Raw genomic sequence first — 25,607 nt, 5'->3', positions numbered from 1 at the left:
CAATAGAAACACGACATCAAATAGGAAGATAGAAGATGTGGGAAATGAGGGAATATTGGGTAAGGGGTGACATGATAGCGAATATAGCACAATGAGTTATATCTGCGTTCTAACTACGTAATTATCTCACGCAATCTCGGCTAACAATTACCTCATTGATATCACTTAGAGTAAAGGGGGGCCAGATAACCAGGCATCCCCTGACAGTTTGGTGTTGTGTGCCCTGCCTTGATGCAATTGAGCCAGGTGGATTGCTTCCTGTGCCCATCTTGTGCATGCATTCAATGCATCCACCCTTTCTTCCACTTTGATGGTAAGGGACTCTTTGGGAATAAGGAACGAGCTAGGCAGGCAGGGTCAGAAACTCATCAATAGCATGGCAGGGGCTTCTCCTGTAGTAGATGAGGGCTATGGTTGTATGCTAACATAAGGACATTGTCAGGGCACACCCACCTGACCTGGCTCCACCCGGCCCCACCTGACCCGGTACCCTGCTGTCCACCCCTCCTCACCTCCTCCCCCTTCTCTTCTCATTTCTGTTTCTTCACTCTTCCCATTTTTACATCCTCTTTATTTTCTCTTTATTCTACACAGACGACCTTCCTTTGTATCAATGTACCATTGACCCATCTGCAGTGCACCCACAACACACCTGGCCCAGGCACCTTGGGCAACTTCCCGCTGTGCCCAGCATGTGTGCTTGCACCAGATGCCCTCAGGATCTCCCATGAAGACACCCAGGTGGTTACAGCTGTGTGCAAGGGTGACATGGCACCTGTCATGTGACCCAAGCCGCATGTATATAAATGAACCTGAAGTGGGAGCCGAAGAAGTAGCCTTCTTCTCAACAGGTAAGTAGTACAGTATTCCTCTTTTAATGATAATAACAACTTTCCACTTCAGTCTAAGTGGCCAGGGACTGCTGTCCCATGTCAGGCTTGTCAGTACGCATGCCCCATCCGCACCCCACCAGATGGATGCTATACCCGGGCCTCCTCCACCCTGGACATGTCCCTGACAGACATCCAAAAATTCATGCCAGTCATCCCTGTCCTTATTGGCATAAGCTCGCAGCATAACTTCCAATTGCTGCTTCATTATCTCCATCTGTCCATCCGTTTGTGGGTGCACAGCTGAAGACATCACCAGCTTAGTGTCGAAGTGATGCGCTAAGGATGACCAGAACGTTGAGAGAAAACAAGGGTCCTGATCGCTGACTATTACTGTGGGTAACCCCACATGTTTAATTATGTGGTGCCATAGCAAGTCTGCTGCACCTGTTGCATCTGTGGTTGAGGAACATGGGATAAAATGCCCATATCTTGTGAATTTGTCTATCACTGCCAAGATGGCATCTGGTTGTGTGGTCCCCTTAGGAGGAGGAAGTCCTGTCACAAAGTCCAAAGTTATGGTGTGATATGGCAAGTCTGGGACAGGCAAGGGCTTTAGTAGACCCGGTGTTTTGCCTCTGTCATGCTTGATCTTCTGGCAGATGTCACAAGTTCCCACATACTGTCGAGTGTCCTTCCCAAGGTCCTTCCAATTGTCCTTTCTATGCCTGCATGAGGAGTGTCATGAATTCCCTTGAGGATCGTGGTCCTCAGACTTCTTGGAATGCACAGGCATTGGTTGGTTTGTGCGTCATCCCAAAGTAGTAACCCTTCCTCTGACACGCACCACCTGCTACACCACTGTTAAGAGTTTCACAGTATATGTCCCCAAATTCTTTGTCCATGGAGTAGGCCTGATGGAATTCCTCAGCTGTTCTCATGGCTATACCCAGCCAGAGGCTTGTCATGCTCCTTTCCTCTCAACTTTCATCAACGATATCCATATTGTGTGATAGGTTCAACTTGTCCATGATGTTTGACCCTGCCCTGGTAACCACAACTCCTTTCACTGGGTCTGTTAGATTGGGCAGATTCGGATGACTCTGGAGTGGAATCGGAGACTTTGTGTGGAAGGACCTTGGCCTCAGTCCCTCATGCAGAGCGCTGTGCCATTGCTGGTTGTCCTAGGGGTCCCTAATTTCGGATCTAGCAAAGGAAAGTCTCTTGGGGGAAATCAAGTCGATTTCGGACTGAGGTTACAAAGTTACTATGTACATTGTATATAAGGAGGGGTCCAGAATCAAAAGGAGCAAGGGTACTCCGAAAGGAGACAAAGGGAGCTGGAAGGAGGAACAACACCGAGGGTCAAGGGTTTGACTCAATGGTGTTTCCCAAAGGAGGAGTGAAGGGCCAAGGCCCAAGGAGGAAGGAAGGAGGATGGGAGTGGGGAATGGCCAGCTGACTGAATAGAAAGGAAGCAGCAGCCCAAATAGGAATGAGGGAAAATAGCGGAATTGAATAGGACAATGCAATAGTTGCAAGGTCCGAGGTAAGTCCAGAAAGTTCGAACTTGGAAGTTAAACTCCGGAATATTGGCAAATGCAATTAAATGCAATGAGCTAACCAATACAATGGGTATAAGCGGAGGTTGGGTCAAAGTCCGAGGTCGGAGCTAAGACCGGAGGTTCTGGAGACAGAGATGCAAATGGGATTCCGGAGTGGAGGTCCGGAGTCAGGAGCATAGGTGTTGCATGCTCGTCTGGGAGGTGTCGAGGTTGAGGTCAGACCTGGAATGTTCCAGAGTCGGACCGAAGGTGGTGTTGGAGCTGGAGGTGGGATAACCTCTTGGGAGTTGGCAAGGAGAAGGTGACAGAAGGGAAGTAGGGCTCCGGAGTCAGTTTCGGAGTTCCAGGAGCCCAGAGCAGAGGTCAGGATTGTATGGATATGACAGGGTCCTTGCACAGGTATGTGCTCCAGCTTTGGATAATGTCCTCCTGAGCCAGCCTGGTCTCCAGACTGAGTAACTCTTCCACATTTGGGGATATCGCTTCTGGGGTCCAGGCCAGACATGACAAGGGGTCAACGTTAGAATGTGCGAGGCCTGGACGATGGACTATGATCATCTTCAGGAATGCTGCAAAGACTAGACCCCATGCCGCTAGACAATGGTTGTAGTTTTCGAAAGTCCTCACCCATTGTAGTGCTGCATGGTCTGTGATTAAGAGTAGGTCCTTGCCTTCAATGAACGGCATGAACCTGACTAACGATTCCTTAGCTGCTAAGGCTTCTCTCTCAGTTGCCAAGTATCGCATCTGGGGGCCCTTGCATGTTCGACTTGAATACACGATGACTCTTTCCACCTGGACAGTAGATTCCTCAAAAACTGGTGCCCACTGTGTAGGGAGGGGGCAGTCATCTCACCTGGCATTCAGCTTCTTTACCATCTCAGGGACCCACTCCCATCAATCATATGCAAGTTTCAACTTCTTGTAGGTGCATGTCCCTTTGAGATCCTTGATAACCATTGGTTGTATCTGCTGTAACGTGCCTGCCAAGGCCATGTCAGACACATCAGTATAGAGCCTGTAACCTAACACTTTCATAGGATGTCCCCTGACTGGAGCTGTGGCCAAGGTGTACTTCAGCAATGAAGGACCATGGCCTCAGTGACTTGGAGAGGAGCGCTGTGCCTATGTTCAGTAACGCTTAGGAGTCTGGTCCTTAACTTCAGAACAAGAGGGCGCGAACTCTGGGGGGATAGTCTTGTCGATTTTGCACTAAGATGCCATCAACTACAGTACAGGACTTATATAGAAGGCAAATGGGAACAAAGGGGAAAACCCAAGGGGGACTTACCCACTTGCCAGGTCAGTGAGCTTGTGAGAGAATCGCCTTATCGAGCATTGTGGAGTGGGTAGGTGAAGGGTGGAATTAGCAACAGCTACTGGGGAGTGGGAAAACCTTTGCAGAGTGGACAGAGGTCCTAGGAGGTCCGTAGTAATATTGGGTAGGTAGAAATATTAATAAATGTATAAGGTGAGGATAAGAGGCACCAGAGAAGGTACCAGAGATCGGAGGCGGAGGTGAACCGGAGGGTAAGCAGAGGTGCAGGGGGGAGGACTGTGAGGTCTGTGGGGCTCGCTCAGGTCACCAGGCCGTAAGTGTCACAAAGGTGTGGGTATTACGGGGTGATAAGCGATAGGTTTTAACCCGTCGCCTGTCACGTGACACTAATCTACAACAGGACTACATGTAATGGGGGCCCAGGGCTTGTGCCCTGACACTCTCCCCCCTTGCATTGCAGTTGCAACGCATACAAGATAAAAAGAAAAGGAAAGTTTAAGCTTAAAAGGAATAATGAATAAGGAATGTGTTTGCCACTTTAAAGTGGGCAACATTGTACATCAAGTTATAAAAAGAAGAAAAGGAAAAGGAGTGAACGTCTTTTAAAGTGGGCAGTGTTATACATAGGGATAAGTATATATGAAGTCCTTAAAATATCGGGTTTCCCAATGGGAAATTCTCCAAAGATGTTTTGCATCTTCAGCCTGTGTTTCCTCCTCAAATTGATAATTTAGGTCTGTAAAATATTGTTTTACAGTGCTTCGCATACTGTTTTGTGTGCAAGTTCTTGCATTTTCACCAGAGTGGAGTGGTTTCCACTTTGCCAGAGAAATTTGTGCTCTGGATTTTCGTTTGTTCATCTGGCTGTTTAGCTGGATGGTTTTCCATGGTTAGAGCCACCTTGCCAAGTGCGGAGCTTGACAGAGTACTAGTTGCTCCTGGTTTGGGAGCAAATGATTGTTCGACTTCATGGCCAGCATGAGTCCCCGGAACTTTGTTCCGGTGCTGTTTGGAGGCTGTTGCCTCTTGCCACAGCTCCCATGCTGTGTTCCCCAGTGTTCATGAGGATTTTTGGACCGAGATCTATCTTATCTCGGTTGAACGGTTCCCTGTTGCATTGGATGCCTCCCACCAAGGTTACTTGCCCATAGGGTGTCGAAGTACTTGACAGCCCGCCGCCTCTAGCAGTGGTCCCAGCCTGGGGTTTGCTATTGGCTGCCTACTGCCTTCCTTCCTCCCCTCAACCTGGGTCTGTGCTCTTGTTGGAGCACCACTCTGCAGTCCGGACAGGGTCACCTACCCACAGGGTAGCAAGAATTGTGGTATCCCATCCCAGTCGTGTTAGTCCCTGTCTGGGTTACACTTTCTGAGACCCAATATCACATCTCCTCCCCCTAACCTGGGAGGCCCCATCATGTTGGACTTGGCAGTGGGATTCTGCCTGTGCGCAAGTGAGCTCAGGCTCACATTCAAGTTCCTCGATTTCTGGAAATCGGTTTCTCTTCATTTTGGAGAGAGGTAATCTTTCGCACTTCTATGCGAATCTTGTACTCCTGCCTCTGGGTGGCACAGTTCTCATAGGCATTTCTTGGCACCTCTGAGTAATCAGGTCGTCTCTATTTGGATGGCCTGAGTGAGGAGCTTGTCTCGCTCTCTCATTTCCCTTTCATGAGGGATTCTGTCTCATCCAACTCCTTTCGGAGTTGGCTTGTGTTGTCCACTATCACCGGGGGTGATAGCTTGCTCTCAGCTTGGGTTGGGCCGAGAATTTGTTGGCTTTGGCCATCTCGAAAAGCATGTGGACACTTCCCTGTAGGGTGGCTTGCCCATAGGGTGTCATGGTACTTGGCGGCCCGCTGCCTCTGGTAGTGGTCCCCTTTTGGGGGTCTGTCATTGGCTGCCTACCGTCTTCCCATCTACCCTCGACATGGGTTTGCCCTCCTGAGGGCGGGCCCTTATGCAACCCGGACAGGGTCGCCTGCCCATGGGGTGGCAGGATAGTCGGCGCCCCACCCCTTGGTGTGCTAGTCCCCATATGGGGTCATGCCTCATGAGGCCCAGAACCGTATCCCCTCCCCCTGACCTGGGAGGCCCCCATCATAATGGGTTTGGCAGCAAGGTCTGCCAGTGCATGTGCCTCTTCAAGCTCACGTTTTAACAACTCGATCTCCCTCTTCTGGAGGTCGACTTCTCTCTCTGTGTCTTTCAGAGAGGCAAAGATGCCGAAGCATCTCTGCATGCCTTATTGTATTCATGCCTCCAATGGGTGCAATTATCGCAGGCATCATCTGACACCCTTGAGTTGTCAGACCATGCCCGTTTGGACGGCCTGGACAAGGAGCCGCTGTCGCTCCCTCATCTCCCTCCTACAAGGGACTTTATCTCTTTCAACTCCTGATGAAGTTGACCTGTCTGGGCAGCTACCACTGATGCAATAGCTGATTCCCAGCCTATATTTGGCTGGGTTGTCGGATCTGGGCCAAATTGGCTGATCCAGGGAGTGATTTGGCCAGGGAAGTTCCCTGGGGAGTATGCCTGGGGCTGCAGCAGCAATTGCTGCCCCTGGAATGGCGCTTGTTGTGCCATCGGTGCAGTTTGTACTGCATATGGTTTTACACGTGAGCCTGGGGATCACGTGGTCTAGGCGAGTTACTCGCCTAGCCCATGTGATGTCTAGCCCATGGTGTGGCTGTCTGGGCGAGTTGCTCACCCAGAATCTTCCCACGCTCTTGGCTGTGGGTGATCGCCCTTCAGTTTCACTTTTTCCACCTCCATTTTTGGGGGCATAGTGATGCCGAAAGTTCCGTATCTTCTTAGATCGGGAGATTTTCTGGTTCCCTCACATTTTGTAATGTGAGGTACTCATCCAGGTGGACGAGGTCATTATGATTTCCTAGGGGTTCCCATGTGGTGTCCCCTAGCTCCCATTTGGCCTTAAACCAGAGTTCATTGTGAACCCATGCATGGTTTAAGATTTTGCGAACTACTGCTTCGTGATCAGGGTCTTCCCCAAATTGTAGAATATGTTTACTTCCCTATTTGGGAAGATTTCTTGGTCATTCGGCTCGTGAGGTACAAGCCGGGATATGTGGAATCTTGGGTGGATTCCGCGTTGTTCAAGTTGTGGTGGCAACTTGAGGATGTAGTTTGACGTCTCTGGAAATGTTTCCAGAATTTTGTAAGGCCCTATGTATAAGGGCTTTAGTTTGCCTGCCCTCCCTTTGGGTAGGTTCAACTTATCTGTGGATAAGTATGCAAGCTCGCCTTTTCTCAAAGGCAGGTCCAGGCATCTGTCTTATTCACCTGGATTGTTTGAGCAGCACGATTGTGTATTATCGCGTCGTGTGCTGCCATTAGGTTTTCCTTCACCTTTTGGGTGAAATCATTCACTCCTGGGTAGTCCAAGGGTGGTGCTGTTAGGCACATCTTTGGCATGTGGCAATAGATTAATTCAAACAGGGCAAATCCTGTCGATGTGTTCGAGCTCGCATTGATTGCGAATTCTGCCATCGACAGCTTTGCTGCCCAGTCGCGTTGATCTGGTCTGACCATCACGTGTAGTATCTGTACTACTTTCTGTCGTGAATTTTGAATCTCGATCTGATGCAATCGAGTGTGGTAGTCTGTGAAGTCATACAACTTCACGAGAAAACATGAATGCTAGTTCTAATGCATTCATGGTTGTTTTAATGGGATCAGGTGGACGTTGTTGTGTCTGCCTGTGGACAATTCCTTGGATGGAATCATATCCCAAGTCTGTTGGGATGTGGTTGCTTCCCAGGTTTGGGTACTCCCCCCTAGAGTTTCCTCTAGGTTGTCGCTCCCCCCTAGAGCTTCCTCTAGGTTATTTGGTCTCGAGAGTATCTTGGGTTCATAGGCATGATGCCTATGATGACTCCTTACAACTGGTCTTCTAATGCCAGTTTGATTTGTTTGCGTTTGTGGTCAGCCAGAGGTCTCAGGCTGGCACCGGAAGCAAACTGAATTCCCCTATCAAGGAATTGTATTAGGGATGTTTTCTCCCCTATTGTTATCCCTCAGATGTTTATCCGAGTTTTTCCCCGCCATTGATAAGTGGGGTTAAACCTGAGACCACACAGTTGCCCTTTCGATTCGACACCATGATGAATGTCAGGTGACTTAAGCTGAGTTGCTTGGCTTTACCCGAAGTTACTCAGTCGGGGGCATGACAGGAATTTCTGTCATGCACTGTGACACATCTAAGTGTCACGCTCTGCAACGCAATTCAATGTCACACACTTGCGACATGAAGAAGATGGAATAGAGAACCAAAGTCTGAGAAACCAATGCTGTAGGGGCATTAGGACTTTGGAAATTAGTACAAAGGTTGTATTGCTCAAAACAGAGCAAATTTATAATATTTAAAATGAGTATCACAGTTATTCAGCTTTATCCCTGTTTGTGAGTTCAAGGAGTTTGGTTCCTTGAGCAATTGCTTTCCAGATGGTATTTATCTGGGAGTTCCAGTTCCTCTGAGCTAGGACTGGGTTGTTTGTTTCTTTGGTATTTCTACCAAAGCATCGGTGACTTTCTCATTCACCGTGTTTATGGCCTTCCCAAGGAAAGAGCCAGAGAAGAAGAAAAAAAAAAAAAGAGGGCCTGGAGCACTTCCAGACACAATGGAGTCTCCTCCGTCTGAGGAGTTAAACTATAGCATATTACTATAGGTCGATGGTCGGGTAGACCTTCAAAAACCTCTCGGTATGAGAGGAAGGCTGCCAATAGTTGGCAGCAAGATTGCACGGACTGGGTTGTCTGCACAAGTGGGAGTTAGGATCTCTACTTGATCTTATCTGCCAATTCTTGGTCCTCCTTCAGGTACGAGGAGGGCTGATTGGCCTTGTCAGCCAATCGTGCATGATGCAGCCCAGTATTTCTACTGGGGAGAGGGCGGATTGTGGCCACTAGCCAGCCGAGTATAAACTCCACCCAGAGCTCGTCTTCTTCTGGAGACTCCGGGGTGGTTTCTTCCAAAGGGTCCTCCTTCAGTGGGTCTCCCTCCAAGGTTTTTTTCTCGGGGGTGTTGTCTTCTGAGTGACTTTCCTCAGGGGAATCCCTCTTTGGTGTCATCACCAAAGAGTTGGTAGTTCTTTTTTTGGTCTGGCTTATCGCCAGTTTTAGTGTATTTTTTTCGTCATTGTTTTCAATGACGTCGGATCTTGGGGCCATTATTGTGGTCCCAACGCTGATGTCCTCGCCCTTTCTTCTGGGCAAGTAGTGAGGTCCCTTGTTTGGGTCCTCTGGTTCAAAGTCATTGGAGGTGTCCTCCACTTCGCAATCACCAGAGATATTCTCCGGTTCTTCTTCGTCAGAGTCGTCTCCAACTTCACCTTCTGTTTTGTAGTTGACTTCCCTGGCGATCCTGTGCCTTGGGTTTCTGTCTCCGACTAACTGGTGCTCAGGGCAGCTCTTTGCCCGCTCTGGTATTCCGCAATTATTGCGTACTTGTACTGGCCTTTGGTTGGTGTTCCCTGACTGCTTCAGGGAGGATTCGCCTTTCCATTTGGGTTTAGGGTCTTGCACATTGGCTCTTGCCTCTGCATGTTTCTCCTTTCCCACCTGGTTGGGCTTTTCACGATTTGTGGTCGCAGTGGTTTCAGGTCTGGCATAGCATTCTGGCCTGTAGGCTGGAGCTATCCTTATTTCCTCCTTGCATTCAGGGAGGATGTTTTCCAGAAACCTAGCATTAAGCGATGGTTCTGGGTAGGACTGTCTGGGTCCTTTTCCTGCATTGTACTTTACATTGCAGTATTTTTCCATCACCTTCAATGTGGCGGGCTCCTTGATATATGTCCTCATTAGAGTATCAAGAACTTCAAGAAATTTCCCCCCTTTATCTCTAAGGAGGGCTTCTTCACAGAGTTTTAGTCCGTGTGAGAGTGCAGGCTCTGCCAATCCACCAATGAGACAATCCAGATGGATTTCATCATAGTGTGCACCTCTATATCCTCGTGATGTGAGGAATCCTAGCAGTGTGGTGTACCACTGCCAGAAAATTTCTGTATCGTTTTCGCCTGACCACTTCATGTCAGGGAGTCGAGTAGGACCATTATTTAACCAGTCCCACTTCACCCTGTCTATGTGTGGGGTGAAAGTTAGAAGTTCGGCCATCCGTGTGGCCTTGTGGTACCATCTTTCGAGGTGCCCGTTATCCTCCAGCAATGTTTTGCTGGAAGTTTTCCTTGTGAAGTTTTCACGAGGGTTTGTTTGGTTCTCTCCAGCATTACTGGAGGGGTTTTGCAGAAGGTTACTTCCACTTATCCTTTGCCTGGGTGAAGTGACCAAGGAGGGCCATTTATCACCTAAGATGGGGCCTGGTGTTGATGGTTGCCTGCTCATTTGTGGGTTCTCCTTACTAGGCTCCTTCTTCTGCCACATTGCACTCCTACAGACTTCGGTGACCTCATCTGAAGTTGGTGACTTCGCTTTTTTTGGCAAAAGTTTTGGGTTCGGCCTTGGCAGCAGTGGCTTCCCCTGAGCCTCTGTGCTCTCTGAGCATCTGCCCTCGACCTTTTCTCCTATTATTTCTTGGGCCTTTAGCCTGAGAAGGAGTTCTTCATCACTTCCTGTCCTCCATTCGGATGGGACCTGGAAAAAGTCCAGAAGTTTCTTGGACAATCAACTTCGGGGAGCTTCCCCATCCTCCTGCACCTGGTCCCTTTGCTGTGTCCACGCTGGGTCTGAGGCCATCTGAGGACAGTCCGGAAGTGAGCTCAACCTGTGAGTCTGTGTCGATCTGGATGACATGGCCTTTATATCCATGTTGGAGTGTGTACACTCGTTCTCAGACAGAGCGCTGAGTGTCTCACAGTGGTTGTGAGATGGTGTCGGTGGTGTGAAAGTTTTTTCCACATTTCCTCCACTCAGGACTGGCTCCCTACACAAGCGGGGGTCGTCCCATGAGGGTTTTTGATGATTCCCAGTCTTATAGACTGGGGTTTGAACCGGCTCACGCCTAGGCGGCGAGCTGGATGTCTCACTATAGTTGCAAGACGGTAACGACGATGTGGAGGTTTTTTCCACATTTTTTGCAATCAAAGATGGCTCCCTGTGCAAGCAGGAGTTGTTGTTCGATTGTTTTGCACGATTCCCAGTCACATAGACTGGGGAGTGAACCAGCATGCTGCGATTTTGCGGGCTGGACGTCTCACAGTTAATGTGAGACGATGTAGACAATGTGGAAGTTTTTTCCACATTTTTTGCGATCACAAATGGCTCCCTGTGCTGGCAGGAGTTGTCGTTTGATCGATTTGCACAACTACCCGTCGCATAGACTGGGGAGTGAACCGGCTTGCTGCTATATCGCAAGCTGGACGTCTCGTGGCTGACGCGAGACGATTTCGTAGATGTGGACGATTTTTCCACATTTTTTGGAACTCCAAACGGCTCCCTGCACCAGCAGGAATGGTCATTTGGTTGTTTATGACAACTTCCAGTCGCATCGACTGGGGAGTGAGCCAGATTGCTGCTATATTGCAATCTGGACGTCTTGGGTTTAATGCGAGACGATGCTGGACATGTGAAAGATTTTTCCACATTTTTTGGGATCAAAAACGGCTCCCTGTGCCAGTGGGAGTGATCGTTTGATGGTTTTGTGTAACTCCCAGTCAAATAGACTTGGGAGTAAACCGGCTTGCTGCAATCTTGCAAGCTGGATATCATGCGGGTGACTCGAGACGATGTGGACAATTTTTCCACATTGCTTGGGGCCACAAACGGCCCCCTGCACCAGCAGGAGTTACTGCTGTTTTTGTCAGTGTCTTGCACCAAGTGAGAGGTTCCCTGAGGATAGTGGGGCTCAGGGACTTCTTTTGGCGTGTCTGACCCAGCCCTTAAGGCTGTTAGTGTGGCAGCCATGCGCTTACGTGTGTGCATGTTTGCCTCCTCACCCAGTGGTGAGAACTCTCTCTTTCTAGGAGAGTGTCAGAGACCAGATTCAAGACGAGGGAGAGTCTCTGTGGCGGAGGGCTTTGGCCTCAGCAACTTATGCCAAGAGCACTGTGCCTAGTGACACATCCGTGCCCTAACTTACTGACTGGCAATCAGAACTGAAGGGGGGTAACTCTAGTTGATTTTACTACTGGAGTGTAACCTATGTACAAGTTGGATATATATATGGTTACAGCGAAGACGGGTCTGCAATTGGCGGAGCCAAACGGAGCGGAGCTAACAGGGTTAAACATTAGCTGACTGAATATTACCGACGAGTCGGGTCATGGGGTTAGCGGAAAGGCAGGCGATAACCCAGAAACAGAAAGGAGGGATAGGCCTGAAGGTGGGCTCTGCAGGGCAGGCGAGTGTATTGCCCAGCGGAGGCAGGAGTGCGCTAGCGGACGTCGGAGCTGTCCGGAAGTCTTTGGGGCTCCGTACTTAGGGAGGCATTGGTAATAAATTGAAAGGAGGGGGTGGTGACCATCGAGGGGTACCGAGAGGATTGCGGAATACGGGAGCTCCGAGGTTAGTGAGGAAGGAGCAGAGGTAGACCAGAGGGATCGGAGGGAATGGAAGTCGATGGCCGGGGATGGATATGACAGAGAGATCATGTTGGCACATGGGTTCTAAGGGTATTGTTCCCCCATGTAAGTTTTTGGGATCCTCAGGGTTTGTCCCTGAGGTCCTACCAATATGTGGCAGGTCTTTGTCATCATCTGATGACGCAGTGTTTAGGTTATCTCCCAAATTGGGAGATTGCGGCTTTTTAACAAAGCCACCCTTTGTTCTCACTGCAGATGCAAGCTTCCCCGTTTGGGGGTATGACGGTGCCATGTCAGGCGCTGTCCCCAGAACAGATGTAAAAAGGATGTGTAGATTAGTTTTAATCACACCTCATGCACTTAAAAAAGTGTGAGGTCTGTGGGGTTTGCTCAGGTCACCAGGCCATAAGTGTCACAAAGGTGTGGGTATTACGGGGTGATAAGTGATAGGTTTCAACCCGTCGCCTGTCACGTGACACTAATCTACAATGGGACTACATGTAATGGGGGCCCAGGGCTTGTGCCCTGACAGTACCTGAAGTGGGAACTGAAGAAGTAACCTTCTTCTCTGTCAGAACTGTGCGAATCTTCGCCGATGCTAGCTGTAGGTGACCGAACGTTGCCCGCTGGTGGTAAAGGCGTCCTACACACGACCGAGCTTTAGTGAGGGATAAACCCCACCGATCTCGAGGCCGAGGCTACTTAGGCAAGTGAGCCGGGATTTCAGCTTCAACGACTCGAGGAGGAGCATTGTGCCTCGTTCTCGACGTGGTCCCAATACTTCAGAAGGTCGGAGGTCTTACAGGGGACAGAGGTAAGCTTAGGGGTGAATTCTAGTTGATTTCGAACTACAGTACAGGCATTAGTTACAAGCTGTATATAAGCGCTAGGGAACTGAATAGGGAATAAGTCGCCAGATCTCGCGGAGATTGCAGGCGGAGAAAAGAAGGAGGAAAACAAACAAGAAGCACGTGTTCAAGACAGCAAAGGTCAAGCGTGACCTTTGCTGCGAGATAACAATGTGCAGCGAAACATGGAACAACAGGTCGTGGTGCTCTGTGCCGCTAGGTCGTTCAACAACAATTAGGAGAGGGGTTGTGGAGAGGTGGCGGGAAGGGGTTAGGCGGTGACGGGCAGCGAGCGGAGTGTGCGGGGAGTGTTCGGGCATGGGAGAAGGTCGGGGAGGAGGTCGTCTGACCCCGGGGAACGCCGGGTCGTGACATTCTCACATTTTCCACTTCAGGTAAGTAGGGTAGTTCTTCCTTTTAATGACAATTCACATTTTCCACTTCAGTCTGAGGGGCCAGGGACTGCTGTCCCTTTCCAGACCTGCCAGTGCACATGCCCGGTTTGCACCCCACAAGGGCCCCTCTGCCAGGCGATACATCTGGACCCCCTCTACCCTGGACACGTCCCTGACATTCAGCCCTCCAATAACCTCTTCCAGGATGTCTATTGCATCCAACTTGTCTGCTGCTCCTAAGAACTGAGTAACAGGCACTCCCAGAGCTGCCTTGGTATAACACCCAATGAATCATGTGACGAACGATTGACCCTCACTAATGCCTCCTCCATTAAGTAGTGAGGGGGGGGCCTCCGGCCCCCTTCTGCTGGCGGCCTCAGTTCCTCCATCGCCAGCTCCCCTGGCAAATGGGGACAACGAGAATGTACCGGGCACAGTGCTTCGCTCCAAGTCGCTGAAGCTGAGTCCCTTCAACACCCCATCACCCTCGGAGCTCTGCCCCACCTCTGGTCTGTCTCCAACTCACTGTCAGACGACCTGGAACACCGACCTCCACCTGACAGCATTGCCTGGATAGCAATCAACCTATCCTCTAAAGGAAAGACATTTGTGACAGTGGCAATCTTTCTTGGTAATCTTATTCAGCCCTCAGAAGTCAATGCAAAGATGGAGGGATCCGTCCTTTTTGCAGACAAAGAGGACCAGTGCCACGTGAGTGGAAGTAGTGGGACAAATGAACACAGAGGCTAGGTGTTCATCTAAGAATGCCCGGAGTTCTGAAGTAGAGAGGGAATACATAGTTCCCAAGTGTGGTGAAGTGCCTTCCTCAAGGTCGATCCTCAGGTCATGCTCACAGTGTGGTGCTAGCATTGAGGCTTTGCTCTTGCTGAACATGTCTGTGAACTTGTGGTACTCCTTCAGAATGGCCAAAAGGTTAACGGAATCGGTGTGGGAAGAGGCAGCCCTCAAGCAGCTGTCCTGGGAAGGGATGGTCAGGCTGAAGAATACTGATCCTTCGAGTCGACATGTCTTTGTGAATGTGGAATGGCTGACGAACTCGATGGATGGTACCGGAGGAATGGGAGCCTGGGGCACAGGTGCTAATGGAACGTTAGTTCAGGAGTTCAGAACATAATACTGCTTGAGACCCAGTCAATCAGTAAATTGTAGCAGGTAACCCAGTTGTGTCCTAGGACTAGAGAACAAGATCCATCCAGCGATGTGACAAAGAAAGTCGTGGGGGTGATGTTTCCGGAAGCGAAGCAGAGGGAAATATCAACAGCATGGGTTATGATGGAGTTGGTGCTACTGTCGAAAAGGCATAGTTGTAGAGGTTTTATCTGATATGTCTTCAGGGCCAGCTCCTTCACAAATTTGTCATTGATGAAGCAGTCCGAGGACCCAGAGTCTACGACTGTTGGAACGTTCTCATAGGTGCAGAAGAGTTTATTTCTTGTCCTAATATCGGACAGGGAAGTAGGAACAGGTGAGGTGAGAGAAGAGAAGGGAAGAGAAGTGGAAAAATCTACAGATGTAGTCAGAGGTGGAGGAGAAGAAGAAAGTGAACTATCAACACTATCTACAATGGGTAGAACATTAACTGAAGGGTCAACATTTAAAGGAGGAAGTAGACCATTAGGAAGAGAAAAAGAAATGGGAATGTGGAGGGAGGACAAGTTGGAAATGGAAGATGCATTTAGGCGTATTTCTTTGAGTGCACGGAGGGAAGAATCACAACCCCCGGTCTGTGCGGAGTCCACAGGGGTGTGGACTAATTTGTTATCTCCCTTTGTCTCCTTTCATCCTACCCTCGCTCCTTTTGATTCTGGACCCCTCCTTATATACAATGTACATAGTAACTTGTAACCTCAGTCCGAAATCGACCTGAATTCCCCCCAAGAGACTTTCCCTCTGCTAGATCCGAAATTAGGGACCCCTAGGACAACCAGCAATGGCACAGTGCTCCGCCTGAGTCGCTGAGGCCGAGGTCCTTCCATGCTAAGTCTCCGATTCCACTCCGGAGTCGTCCGAATCCGCCCGGTTTTAACAGCCCAGGCCATCGCCAGCTTGGCTCATCACACCGGTCACCCACCTCCTCCACCATCCTCTGCTCTCTGGACCAAGGTCTGCAAGCCTGAACAGTTCGACAGTAAAGACCCCCATGAACTTCGAGTATTCTTGGTCCAGTGCAAACTAAATTTCCAGGACCACCCCCTTGCATTTGCTAGTGACTGCACCAAGGTTATCTTCGTGCAGTCCTACCTCAAGGGGATGGCTCTTGATTGGTTTGAGCCAGACCTACTGTTCGACCAAAATTCCTTACTTCACCCTCATTGGATGAATAATTACCAGGAGTTTGTCAATGAACTCCAGACCAACTTTGGTCCCCACGATCCTGTGGGCAATGCCAAAGTCCAACTTATGATCCTAGACATGAAGGACAGTCACCATATTAACAAGTACGTCGTCAAGTTCAATTGACATGCATCACAGCTTCATGGTTATGGAGAAGCTGCGCTCCACTGTTTCTTTTACAACAGATTGCCAGAATGCATCAAAGATGACATTGCTAGGGTAGGGAAACCATCCACCCTTTCGGAACTTTGCACTTTGTCACAGACTTTTGACACACGCTATTGGGAGTGTAAATCCGAAGTAACTCATCATGCAAAACCCTCCACCTCCAATGTCTTTGACAAGACCACTACTGCTTCCTGTTCCAACACCGTCCCTTCCTCCTCCTTGTTCAACCCTGCTTCTGCTAGCAAGCCTCTGAAGGACAACAAGAAGTCCAGCTTGGCCAAACCGGATCTCCATCAAAACAACGGCAAGCTCATGCCACAAGAGTGTAAGCGTTGTCTTGACAAGAAACTTTGCATGTTCTGTGGACAGTCTGGCCATAGGGTAAAGGACTACCCTAAGTCTTCTTCTCACATGTCTAAAGCCTGCATGGCCAAGACCGAAGAGCAAGTCTCCCCTTCCGCAGAGGCGAAAGAGGAACAACACCGAGGGTCAAGGGTTTGACTCAATGGTGTTTCTCAAAGGAGGAATGAAGGGCCAAGGCCCAAGGACGAAGGAAGGAGGTTGGGAGTGGGGAATGGCTAGCTGACTGAATAGAAAGGAAGCATCAGCCCAAATAGGAATGAGGGAGAATAGCAGAATTGAATAGGCCAATGCAATAGTTGCAAGGTCCAAGGTAAGTCCGGAAAGTCCGAACTCAGAAGTTAAACTCCGGAATATTGGCAAAGGTAATTAAATGGAATGAGCTAACCAATACAATGGGTATAAGCGGAGGTGGGGTCAAAGTCCGAGGTCAGAGCTAAGACCGGAGGTTCCGGAGACGGAGATGCGAACGGGATTCCGGAGCAGAGGTCCGGAGTCGGGAGCATAGGTTTTGCATACTCGTCTGGAAGGTGTTGAGGTTGGGGTCGGACCCGGAATGTTCCGGAGTCGGACCAAAGATGGTGTCCGAGCTGGAGGTGGGATAACCTCTTGGGAGTCGGCAAGGAGAAGGTGACGGAAGGGAAGTAGGGCTCCGGAAGTCGGAGTTCGGAGTTCTGGGGGCCCGGAGCGGAGGTCGGAATTGTATGGATATGACATGGGCTAGCTGTGTGATAGCTATGTTGGGAATAGGCTTGGCACCATCGGTGACTGGGGCAGTAGGGATAGGAGGATCATCAGGAGGAGGGTTGACAAAGTTGGGAACCTTGGAACTGAGTCCAAGGAAGTGGACTGGATCTATGGGTTGTTCAGTGGTGTCTCCGAAGTCGGAATCTACAACAGGTGATCGATACCTAGCGGGGCACATGATCAGAGTCAATGGGAGAGGGTTTTCTAAATTAGAGAAGCTTTGAAACTCAACTGGGTTTCTTGCCAGATGACTAGGACCAGGCTGTGAGGGTTTGGGAGATGGGGAGGCTGAGTGTCATATCCCGGAATCCCGACCCCGCGCACTCCCACCACACCACACCTTCCTAACAACTTCACCATCCCCTACACCATGCCTCCCCACTCCCCAAGTCACCTTCCCTCCTGACTGTCTCAGCCCCGGTCTGGTTGCGGCACACCGAACCTTGGCCACTCCCATCCCGGAAGCTCGGTCCCGAGTCAGAACATTTGGAGACTCCGGATTTGCTCCGATATCCCAACGGACCTCTGACATCCCGTGACATACCCTTAAACCATTCCTCCACCCATTTCATTTATTTGAGTCACCCAACATCCTTTGGATACGCAACTCCACTTTCGGAGTTACCTGCATCCTTCGGTGATCTCACCCACATCATCACTTATTAGTCACCTTCCATTCTTAGCACAACTATCTTCTTCTTATCATTCAGTCGGCTAACCCCCCCTTACCCATTTCTCGTTCCCATTCATTTTCCAGCCTCTTACTCTGCCCTCCTTGGTCCGACACCTCGGTTCCCCATTAAAGATATCGTTCGGCACCTTTCGGTGTTGTCCCATTGTCATTCAGACTTTGACTAAGTCCTTTCCATTCCACTTTATAAATACCCGTAGATTAGAACCTGTAGTCCCTCAGTGTTAGACACTGGTCCGGGGTCGGCACCGAAGGTCGCCTATGCAGGCCGCTATAGGCTGCAATGGCCATGATGCCGCGAACAAGGCCCGGGGGTAGGGCATTTGGCCTCAGCGACTCTAAAGGAGCGCTGTGCCCCCTAGTTGTCTCTTGGCCCTCATTTCGGACTCACTGGGGTTGCCTTGTTGGGGTCAGGACTTAGGGGTCGTGGTCACATCGATATTAGAGCTAAGGTACAATAAAGTATCATACAGGATATATATAGGAGGAAGAAATGAATGGAAGCGGACCCGGGCCGGAGGCCGAAGGGTCCGGAAGCAAACAAGAATAAGGAGTGGGGTTGGCCACATAGTGGCCGGCAATGACCGAGGGTCAAAACAAACAATAACAGATAAATAAAGGAAAGAGTGTAGGGCCGCGATAGCGGCGATGGTATCATAGCAGCGCTGGACTTGGAGTTGGGCCGGAGTCGGGTGCGGGGATGATAGCAGCCCTGTAGGGGCCAAGTGGGCGGGGTAGAGGAGTCGCACTGGGCATGGTGCCGGAGGCGGACTCGGGGCAGGAAGGTTGGTGGGGCTGTGGGGGAGTCGGCCAGGTGCAGGGGAGCCTAGGGGCAAGCGGGGGAGTGAGCAGGGAGTCCTCATGGAGGATAGGGCTGAGGTCGGGGCTCGCGCTCACGCTCGCATAGTGGTAACGGGCTTGGGCAGCATCGGGACGGGCCGGGAACGGGCCGGAATGCACGGCTGTGACACTCAGTTCTAATCTCGACTAAAATGTTACCCAAAGTCCCTCTGAGTGAATCCCATTCCCGTTCCACAAGATACCTCAGACATAAGAAATACAAGGACTAACTGAGATGTAACGGAGGCACAGCGCTCCCTCCGAGTCGCTGAGGCCACATCCTTCTTAGAGCCTCTTGTACCATCCAGCAGAACCGGGCTTCCTGGAGAAGCTTTGGTCCACTACCGGAGCTCTCGGATCCCCCTCTAGTTGAGCCCTGCCTGCATTCGGACTCACGCATTTACCCCTACAATCCGGGTTTTTGACACTGAGTTAGGAACTAATGTACATAGTTGTGAATGAGTGCAGGGAACTTTGGGTGCCATACAAGATGTGTACTGTCAGGGAGTGATAAAACACTGTCAGAGACCAGATACAGGACAAAGGAGACATCCCTGTGGTGGAGGGCTTTGGCCTCAGTGACTTAGACCAGGAGCACTGTGCCTAGTTACACGTCCATGCCCTAATTTACTAACTGGCAAAGAGAACTAGAAGGGGGGAAACTCTAGTCGATTTTATCACTAGGGTGTAACCTATCTACAAGTTATGTATAGTTACATAGTGTAAGGGGTGAGCCCATGGATGGTGGGACCAAGCGGAGTGGAGCCAACAGAGTTACATGTTAGCCAACTGAATATTACTGACAAGTTGGGTTATGGGTTTAGTGGAATGATGGGCTATAACCCAGAAATGGAAAGGAGGGATCAGCCTGAAGGTAGGCTTGCAGGGCAAGCAACTAAATTGCCCAGCAGAGGTGGGGGTGCACTAGTGGATGTCGGAGCTGTTTGGAGGCCTTCAGGGCTCCATACTTAGGGAGGCGTAGGTAGTACATTGAATTGGGGGGGTGGTGACCATCAGGGGAGTTGGAGGTGGTTGTGGGATCTGGAGGCTCCATTGGAGGTTAGTGTCAGAGACCAGGTTGAGACGAAGGAGTGTCTCCATGGCAGAGGGCTTCAGCCTCAGCGACTTGTGCCAAGAGCGCTCTGCCAAGTAACACGTCTGTGCCCTAACTTACTAACTGGCAACCAGAACTGAAGGGGGGTAAACTCTAGTCGATTTTATTACTGAAGTGTAACCTATGTACAAGTTAGGTATATATAGTTACAGCGAAGGCAGGTCCGCAAATGGTGGAGCCGAGTGGAGCGGAGCTAACGGGGTTAAACATTAGCCGATTGAATATTACCAATGAGTCGGGTTACAGGGTTAACAGAAAGGCAGGCGATAACCCAGAAACAGAAAGGAGGGATAGACCCAAAGGTGAGCTCTGCAGGGCAAGCGAGTGTATTGGCCAGTGGAGGCGGGAGTGCGCTAGCGGATGTTGGAGCTGTCTGGAAGCCTTCGGGGCTCCATACTTAGGGAGGCATAGGTAATAAATTGAAAGGAGGGGGTGGTGACCATCGAGGGGTACCGAGGGGATTGTGGAATATGAGAGCTCCGAGGTTAGTGAAGAAGGAGTGGAGGTAGACCGGGGGGATCGGAGGGATCGGAAGTTGATGGCCAGGGATGGATATGACAGTTAGTGATGAAGGAGTGGAGGTAATCCAGAAGGGCTGGAGGTAGTGGAGGGTGATGGCCATGGATGGATATGACAGCTCCCCTTGAGTCGCTGAGGCTGTGATCCCACTCTGCAAACCCTGAACAGCCCTTCCAGATGCACTGCATATTTCTGCCTGTACATCCATGCACACATGCTCCAACAGACCTCTGCTAGTAACCCAGTCTCTGCCAGTACCTTGACTCTGACAGTGATTCTGCCCATCTCTGACAAGAAGCAGGATCTATAGAAGAACCTGGCAACCGCTGCACCCTCGGGACTTTCCGGGCTTGAGAAAAAGAGAAAAATCACACCTTTCTGACGGTACTAATTATTTGAAATTTGGTGCAGTGGTTGAAAAGTTATAAGTGCCAACATTTCTGCACCCTGCACCATCAAGGTGAAGCCTTGATTTTTCTTGGTCAGTTTTGAGAATTAGGGGCGGCAATAGGCATTCCAGATAGTTGTTGGCGAGATATACAAGATGAAAAAAGAGCATGTGAATAGCTGCTCTAGGTAAGGAGATATGGGAAAAATAAATTTTTGAGCAAAAAAATAGTTGATAATTTGATAAGTAGATGGAAGAAATAGGGAAAAATGCGGGGTCTTCTGGAGTGGAATATGTTGAGTAGATAGAACGGAAAAGTATTTTATTTGGAATTCTTTCATGAAATTTTTTTTTGAGGGTGCAAGAGGGTGCAGAGGGTGCAGTGAGGGTGCAAGTGAATAAAAGTGAAATATGGGAGTGAAAAAAATATATATAAATATGGGGTCTTTTTCAGTGTGATATATTTAGGAGTGAAAATGGAATGAAATTTTTTAATATATTTTTTTGGACAAAAGTTTTTGAGGGTGCAAGAGGGTGCAAGTGAAATTAAAAGTGGAATAACTTTTGACTGGATGGATGAAAATTGAAATGGTTGATAGGGATAGGAAGGAGTGATTTTTGTGAAAGTTATAAAAGCAAAAAGAGAAATGGCAGTGAGAGCACAGCCACTTGGGAAAAATTTTAATAGCAAGAAGGTGGAAGGTGAGAGAGGTCATGAAGGTTAGAACTGTTGGGCAACTAAAGAAGAACTGAACTTGAGAAACAAACTTGAGGACCTGGATGCAACAAGGTGAGAATGGGACAACTGGACAACTGGACAACTAGACAAGGCAAGAAGCAAAAATGTGAAAAGGTTGGAACTTGAGAACTTGAGAACCTAACAACATGGAATGGAACAAGGCAACAGGACAGGAGGACAAGAAGTGGATAAGTGGGTATGTTACGGATACGGAGTCTCCAACAACCATATCCGTCGCATGGTCATGGACTTCTCCTCCCTATCGCTCCCCCTCTTTCTCTCTTTCGTCCTCTATCCTGATACCCTACCCTCCTTATTCGTTCTACCCTTTCCTCCCCCCCTCGTGCAAAGCTTTCCCCATTGGGGTTTTGGTGCTGGCTGAGGTTACTTGTGTTTTGCGGGATTTCCTGCGACCTTACCATTTGTAGATAGTCACGCGTCTTGTATGGAAACCGCTGAAGGCGGTTCCCGCTAACTAACAACTGCTCTACAACTGTCTTGTGTGTCGTCTTCTGTAATAACCCTCCCTGTGACTCAACTGAACCCATGTGATTGTACAACTCTCAACATGTCTTATATGTCTGGTTATATCGAGTCCTCTAATGGCCCTCGCCATGAGAACTCAAGGTCACGAGTCGAAGACTCTCGACATGTATTTCGTCCTATGGGATCTGTACCCTATGGGTCCTCATCACTCCGCTCTCCCCCCAGTACTCGACACACGACGTCACATCACGATCATAGAGATCGTGAACACTCTGAGGCCCACTTTCCCGTGATGCCGGCACGTTCGCTATGCGAACACCAAGTAGCCGCCCATCCACCGTCTGTTTCTTCCTTCGTCAGTCATCATGTTTCCCCGCCAATGGTATGTTCCCTTTGGGAACGCCAAGTCACCGAAGGCCCTGTGAGTCAATCCTCATTGCACGCTTATGATATCAACCCGCTACCGGTATGTTCGCACTGCGAACGCCAAGTACCCAATGGCAGCTATACGAAGTTCTCACCCATCTCACAAGTCGCGACCTCGCACACGGTACGCTCCATTGAGGAGTGCCAAGTACCCGTGGCTGACCCGTCCATCCTGACATCTCCGACTACCTACCATCAATCCCTTAATAGCTCACTACATCACCAATCGCAATCGATGGGAATTCGATCGTCCCCTCCCAGACAAGACTGGGACCACTCATCGATTACTTATCCCGTTATGGTACAGACTAGACATGACCTTCGTCTTCCCACTATAAGAACGGATCAAGGAATGGGGAATTTTCCCCATCCCCGTAACAGGGTAACTAGAGAACTGTGGAAGTGGACTTGGGTGGAAGTGGATAAGGGAAGAAGAGGAAAACTAGACTTGGGGACTGTGGAACTGGTGGTGAGAACTGGAACTGTGGAACTAGGGAGGGGACCTGACAACCAGAGAAGTAGACAAGTAGACAAGGTGGGAACTGAAGAAGGGGGGAACTGAAAGTAGGGAAGAAAGAGAAGAGGGTGGTGGAACCCAAGGAGTATGTTAGATTGGGCAGATTTGGACGACTCCGGAGTGGAATTGGAGACTTAGCATGGAAGGACCTTGGCCTCAGCGACTCAGGTGGAGCGCTGTGCCATTGCTGGTTGTCCTGGGGGTCCCTAATTTCGGATCTAGCAGAGGGGAAGTCTCTTGGGGGGAAATCAAGTCGATTTCGGACTGAGGTTACAAGTTACTGTCATATCCATCCCCAGCCATCGACTTCCGATCCCTCCGATTCCTCCGGTCCATCTCCACTCCTTCTTCACCAACCTTGGAGCTCCTGTATCCTGCAATCCCCTCAGTACCCCTCGATGGTCACCACCCCCTCCTTTCAATTTATTACCTACACCTCCCTAAGTACGGAGCCCCGAAGGCTTCCGGACAGCTCCGACGTCCCCTAGCACACTCCCACCTCCACTGGCCAATACACTCGCTTGCCCTGCAGAGCCCACCTTTGGGTCTATCCCTCCTTTCTGTTTCTGGGTTATCGCCTGCCTTTCCGTTAACCCCATAACCCGACTCATCAGTAATATTCAATCGGCTAATGTTTAACCCTGTTAGCTCCGCTCCGCTTGGCTCCACCATTTGCAGACCCGCCTTTGCTGTAACTATATATACCTAACTTGTACATAGGTTGCACTTCAGTAATAAAATCGACTAGAGTTACCCCCCTTCAGTTCTGGTTGCCAGTTAGTAAGTTAGGGCACAGATGTGTTACTTGGCACAGCGCTCCTGGCACAAGTTGCTGAGGCTGAAGCCCTCTGCCACAGTGACACTCCTTTGTCTTGACCTGGTCTCTGACAGTTACTATGTACATTGTATATAAGGAGGGGTCTGGAATCAAAAGGAGCAAGGGTACTCTGAAAGGAGACAAAGGGAGCTGGAAAGAGGAACAACACTGAGGGTCAAGGGTTTGACTCAATGGTGTTTCCCAAAGGAAGAGTGAAGGGCCAAGGCCCAAGGAGGAAGGAAGGAGGATGGGAGTGGGGAATGGCCAGCTGACTGAATAGAAAGGAAGCAGCAGCCCAAATAGGAATGAGGGAGAATAGCGGAACTGAATGGAGCAATGCAATAGTTGCAAGGTCTGACGTAAGTCCGGAAAGTCTGAACTTGGAAGTTAAACTCCGGAATATTGGCAAACATAATTAAATGGAATGAGCTAACTACAATGGGTATAAGTGGAGGTGGGGTCAAAGTCCAAGGTCGGAGCTAAGACCGGAGGTTCCAGAGACAGAGACACAAACAGGATTCCGGAGTGGAGGTCCGGAGTCAGGAGCATAGGCGTCGTGTACTCATCTGGAAGGTGTCGAGGTTGGGGTCAGACCCGGAATGTTCCGGAGTCGGACCGAAGGTGGCATTGGAGCCGGAGGTGGGATAACCTCTTGGGAGTCAGCAAGGAGAAGGAGACAGAAGGGAAGTAGGGCTCCAGAGTCAGTTTCAGAGTTCTGGGAGCCCGGAGTGGAGGTTGGGATTGTATGGATATGACAGAGTAGAGAGAAGGAGAAGGAGAAGGAAGAGGAGAGGGGATAAGAGAGTGGAAGTGTATAGCACAACCAGTGTAGAAAGAGGGATCGTATATGTAAGGAGTGCAACCAGCAGAGGGGTTGAGTTAGGTGAGTTATAGGGTGATTTTTGGACTTGGATGTTCAACCTTTGGGATGTTGGGAGTTGGAGTGGTGTCAGGGCAATAGCCCCAAACCCCGAGCCATATGTAATTACGATGTACATAAAGTCATATGGGTAAGTGGGAACTCCTGTTAACTGCTTACACACACTGTAGAATACATACCATCGTATCACTTACAGCCTCATGTGCTGAGCAACCCCACTGAGACCTCACACTTTTTTAAGTGTATGAGGTGTGTTTTACAAAAACACAACCCACACAACTTTATTGCAACATCAACATCTTAACGATCTGACTCAGTAGTGCCAATGGTGCCAAAACACACCCACAAGGGCAAGGTTGCTTTTGCAGCAACGATAAAGAAGAATGAGCAGTTTATAAAGAAACTGCAATCTCCCATTATGGGAGATTCAAAACAACAGCCATCATCAGATGATGACAAGGATTAACAAGATCCAAAAAAAACAACCACTTCAGGGCTGGTCCCTGAGGGTTTTAAAAATGTATGTGGAGTAAGTGCGGGGCCTAATACCCCTAGAACTCCATGTCACATTGATCTCACCCAAGTTGGGGAAGATCTCTTGCCTCCAGAGGAGGTGATCGACTTGCACAATAAATGCGTAAGTGCCAAACAATCAGCCCAAAAAGTTGATTGGATGAAACTCCAGGGCCCCACTATCCCCTGGAGCCATCCCCTGTTTCCCCAAGTTAAGCCCCAAAGGCAGACAAAGGGGAACAGAGGGAAGAACCTCCGCATCGGCTATCTGACAAATTACTGGACTTGTTCCGGGTTCCGTCCGAATGGAGGACAGGAAACAAAGAACAACTTCTTCTCAGGCTAAAGGCCTGAGAAGGCACAAAGGAATGCCTGAGAGTGCGAAAGCTCAAAAAGAACTTCCGCTGTCTGCACAACCCCACACCATGCCAGACAAGGCAAGGTCACCAACCTCAGAGGAGGTCCCCAAGATTATGAAGAGAAGGCAAACTGAAATGAGAGAGTTCGCTGAGGAAGTAAGGAAAAATCAGCGAACAGACTCTTCCATGAAAAGGAAGTGCCCTCCACGACTGCATTGCCTAAACAAAGCAAGTGTGGAGTTTGTCAGAGACTGGATGCAGGATGAAGGAAACGTC

At 49.7% G+C, this 25,607-nt stretch overlaps 2 protein-coding genes across 2 annotated transcripts; both read right to left on the bottom strand.

Annotated features, from left to right (window-relative positions):
- Positions 1-8,474: 8,474 nt before the first annotated feature.
- EI90DRAFT_3020078 (uncharacterized protein) lies at positions 8,475-11,570 on the bottom strand (the record flags this gene model as incomplete). The annotated part of the gene is made up of 2 exons (XM_039057471.1): positions 8,475-10,283; positions 10,347-11,570. 2 exons carry the CDS (start codon positions 11,568-11,570, stop codon positions 8,475-8,477), a joined length of 3,033 nt encoding a protein of 1,010 aa, XP_038910893.1.
- A 495-nt stretch (positions 11,571-12,065) lies between these two features.
- EI90DRAFT_3131010 (uncharacterized protein) lies at positions 12,066-12,461 on the bottom strand (the record flags this gene model as incomplete). The annotated part of the gene is made up of 1 exon (XM_039064357.1): positions 12,066-12,461. The coding sequence occupies one exon, from the start codon at positions 12,459-12,461 to the stop codon at positions 12,066-12,068; it is 396 nt and encodes a 131-aa protein (XP_038910892.1).
- Between the last annotated feature and the right edge of the window lie 13,146 nt (positions 12,462-25,607).

The sequence above is a fragment of the Cantharellus anzutake genome, assembly GCF_015039405.1.
Source record: "Cantharellus anzutake strain C23 chromosome Unknown EI90scaffold_71, whole genome shotgun sequence".
NCBI classification, from domain to species: Eukaryota; Fungi; Basidiomycota; class Agaricomycetes; order Cantharellales; family Hydnaceae; genus Cantharellus; species Cantharellus anzutake.
This window is presented reverse-complemented; position numbering and strand designations above follow the sequence as displayed.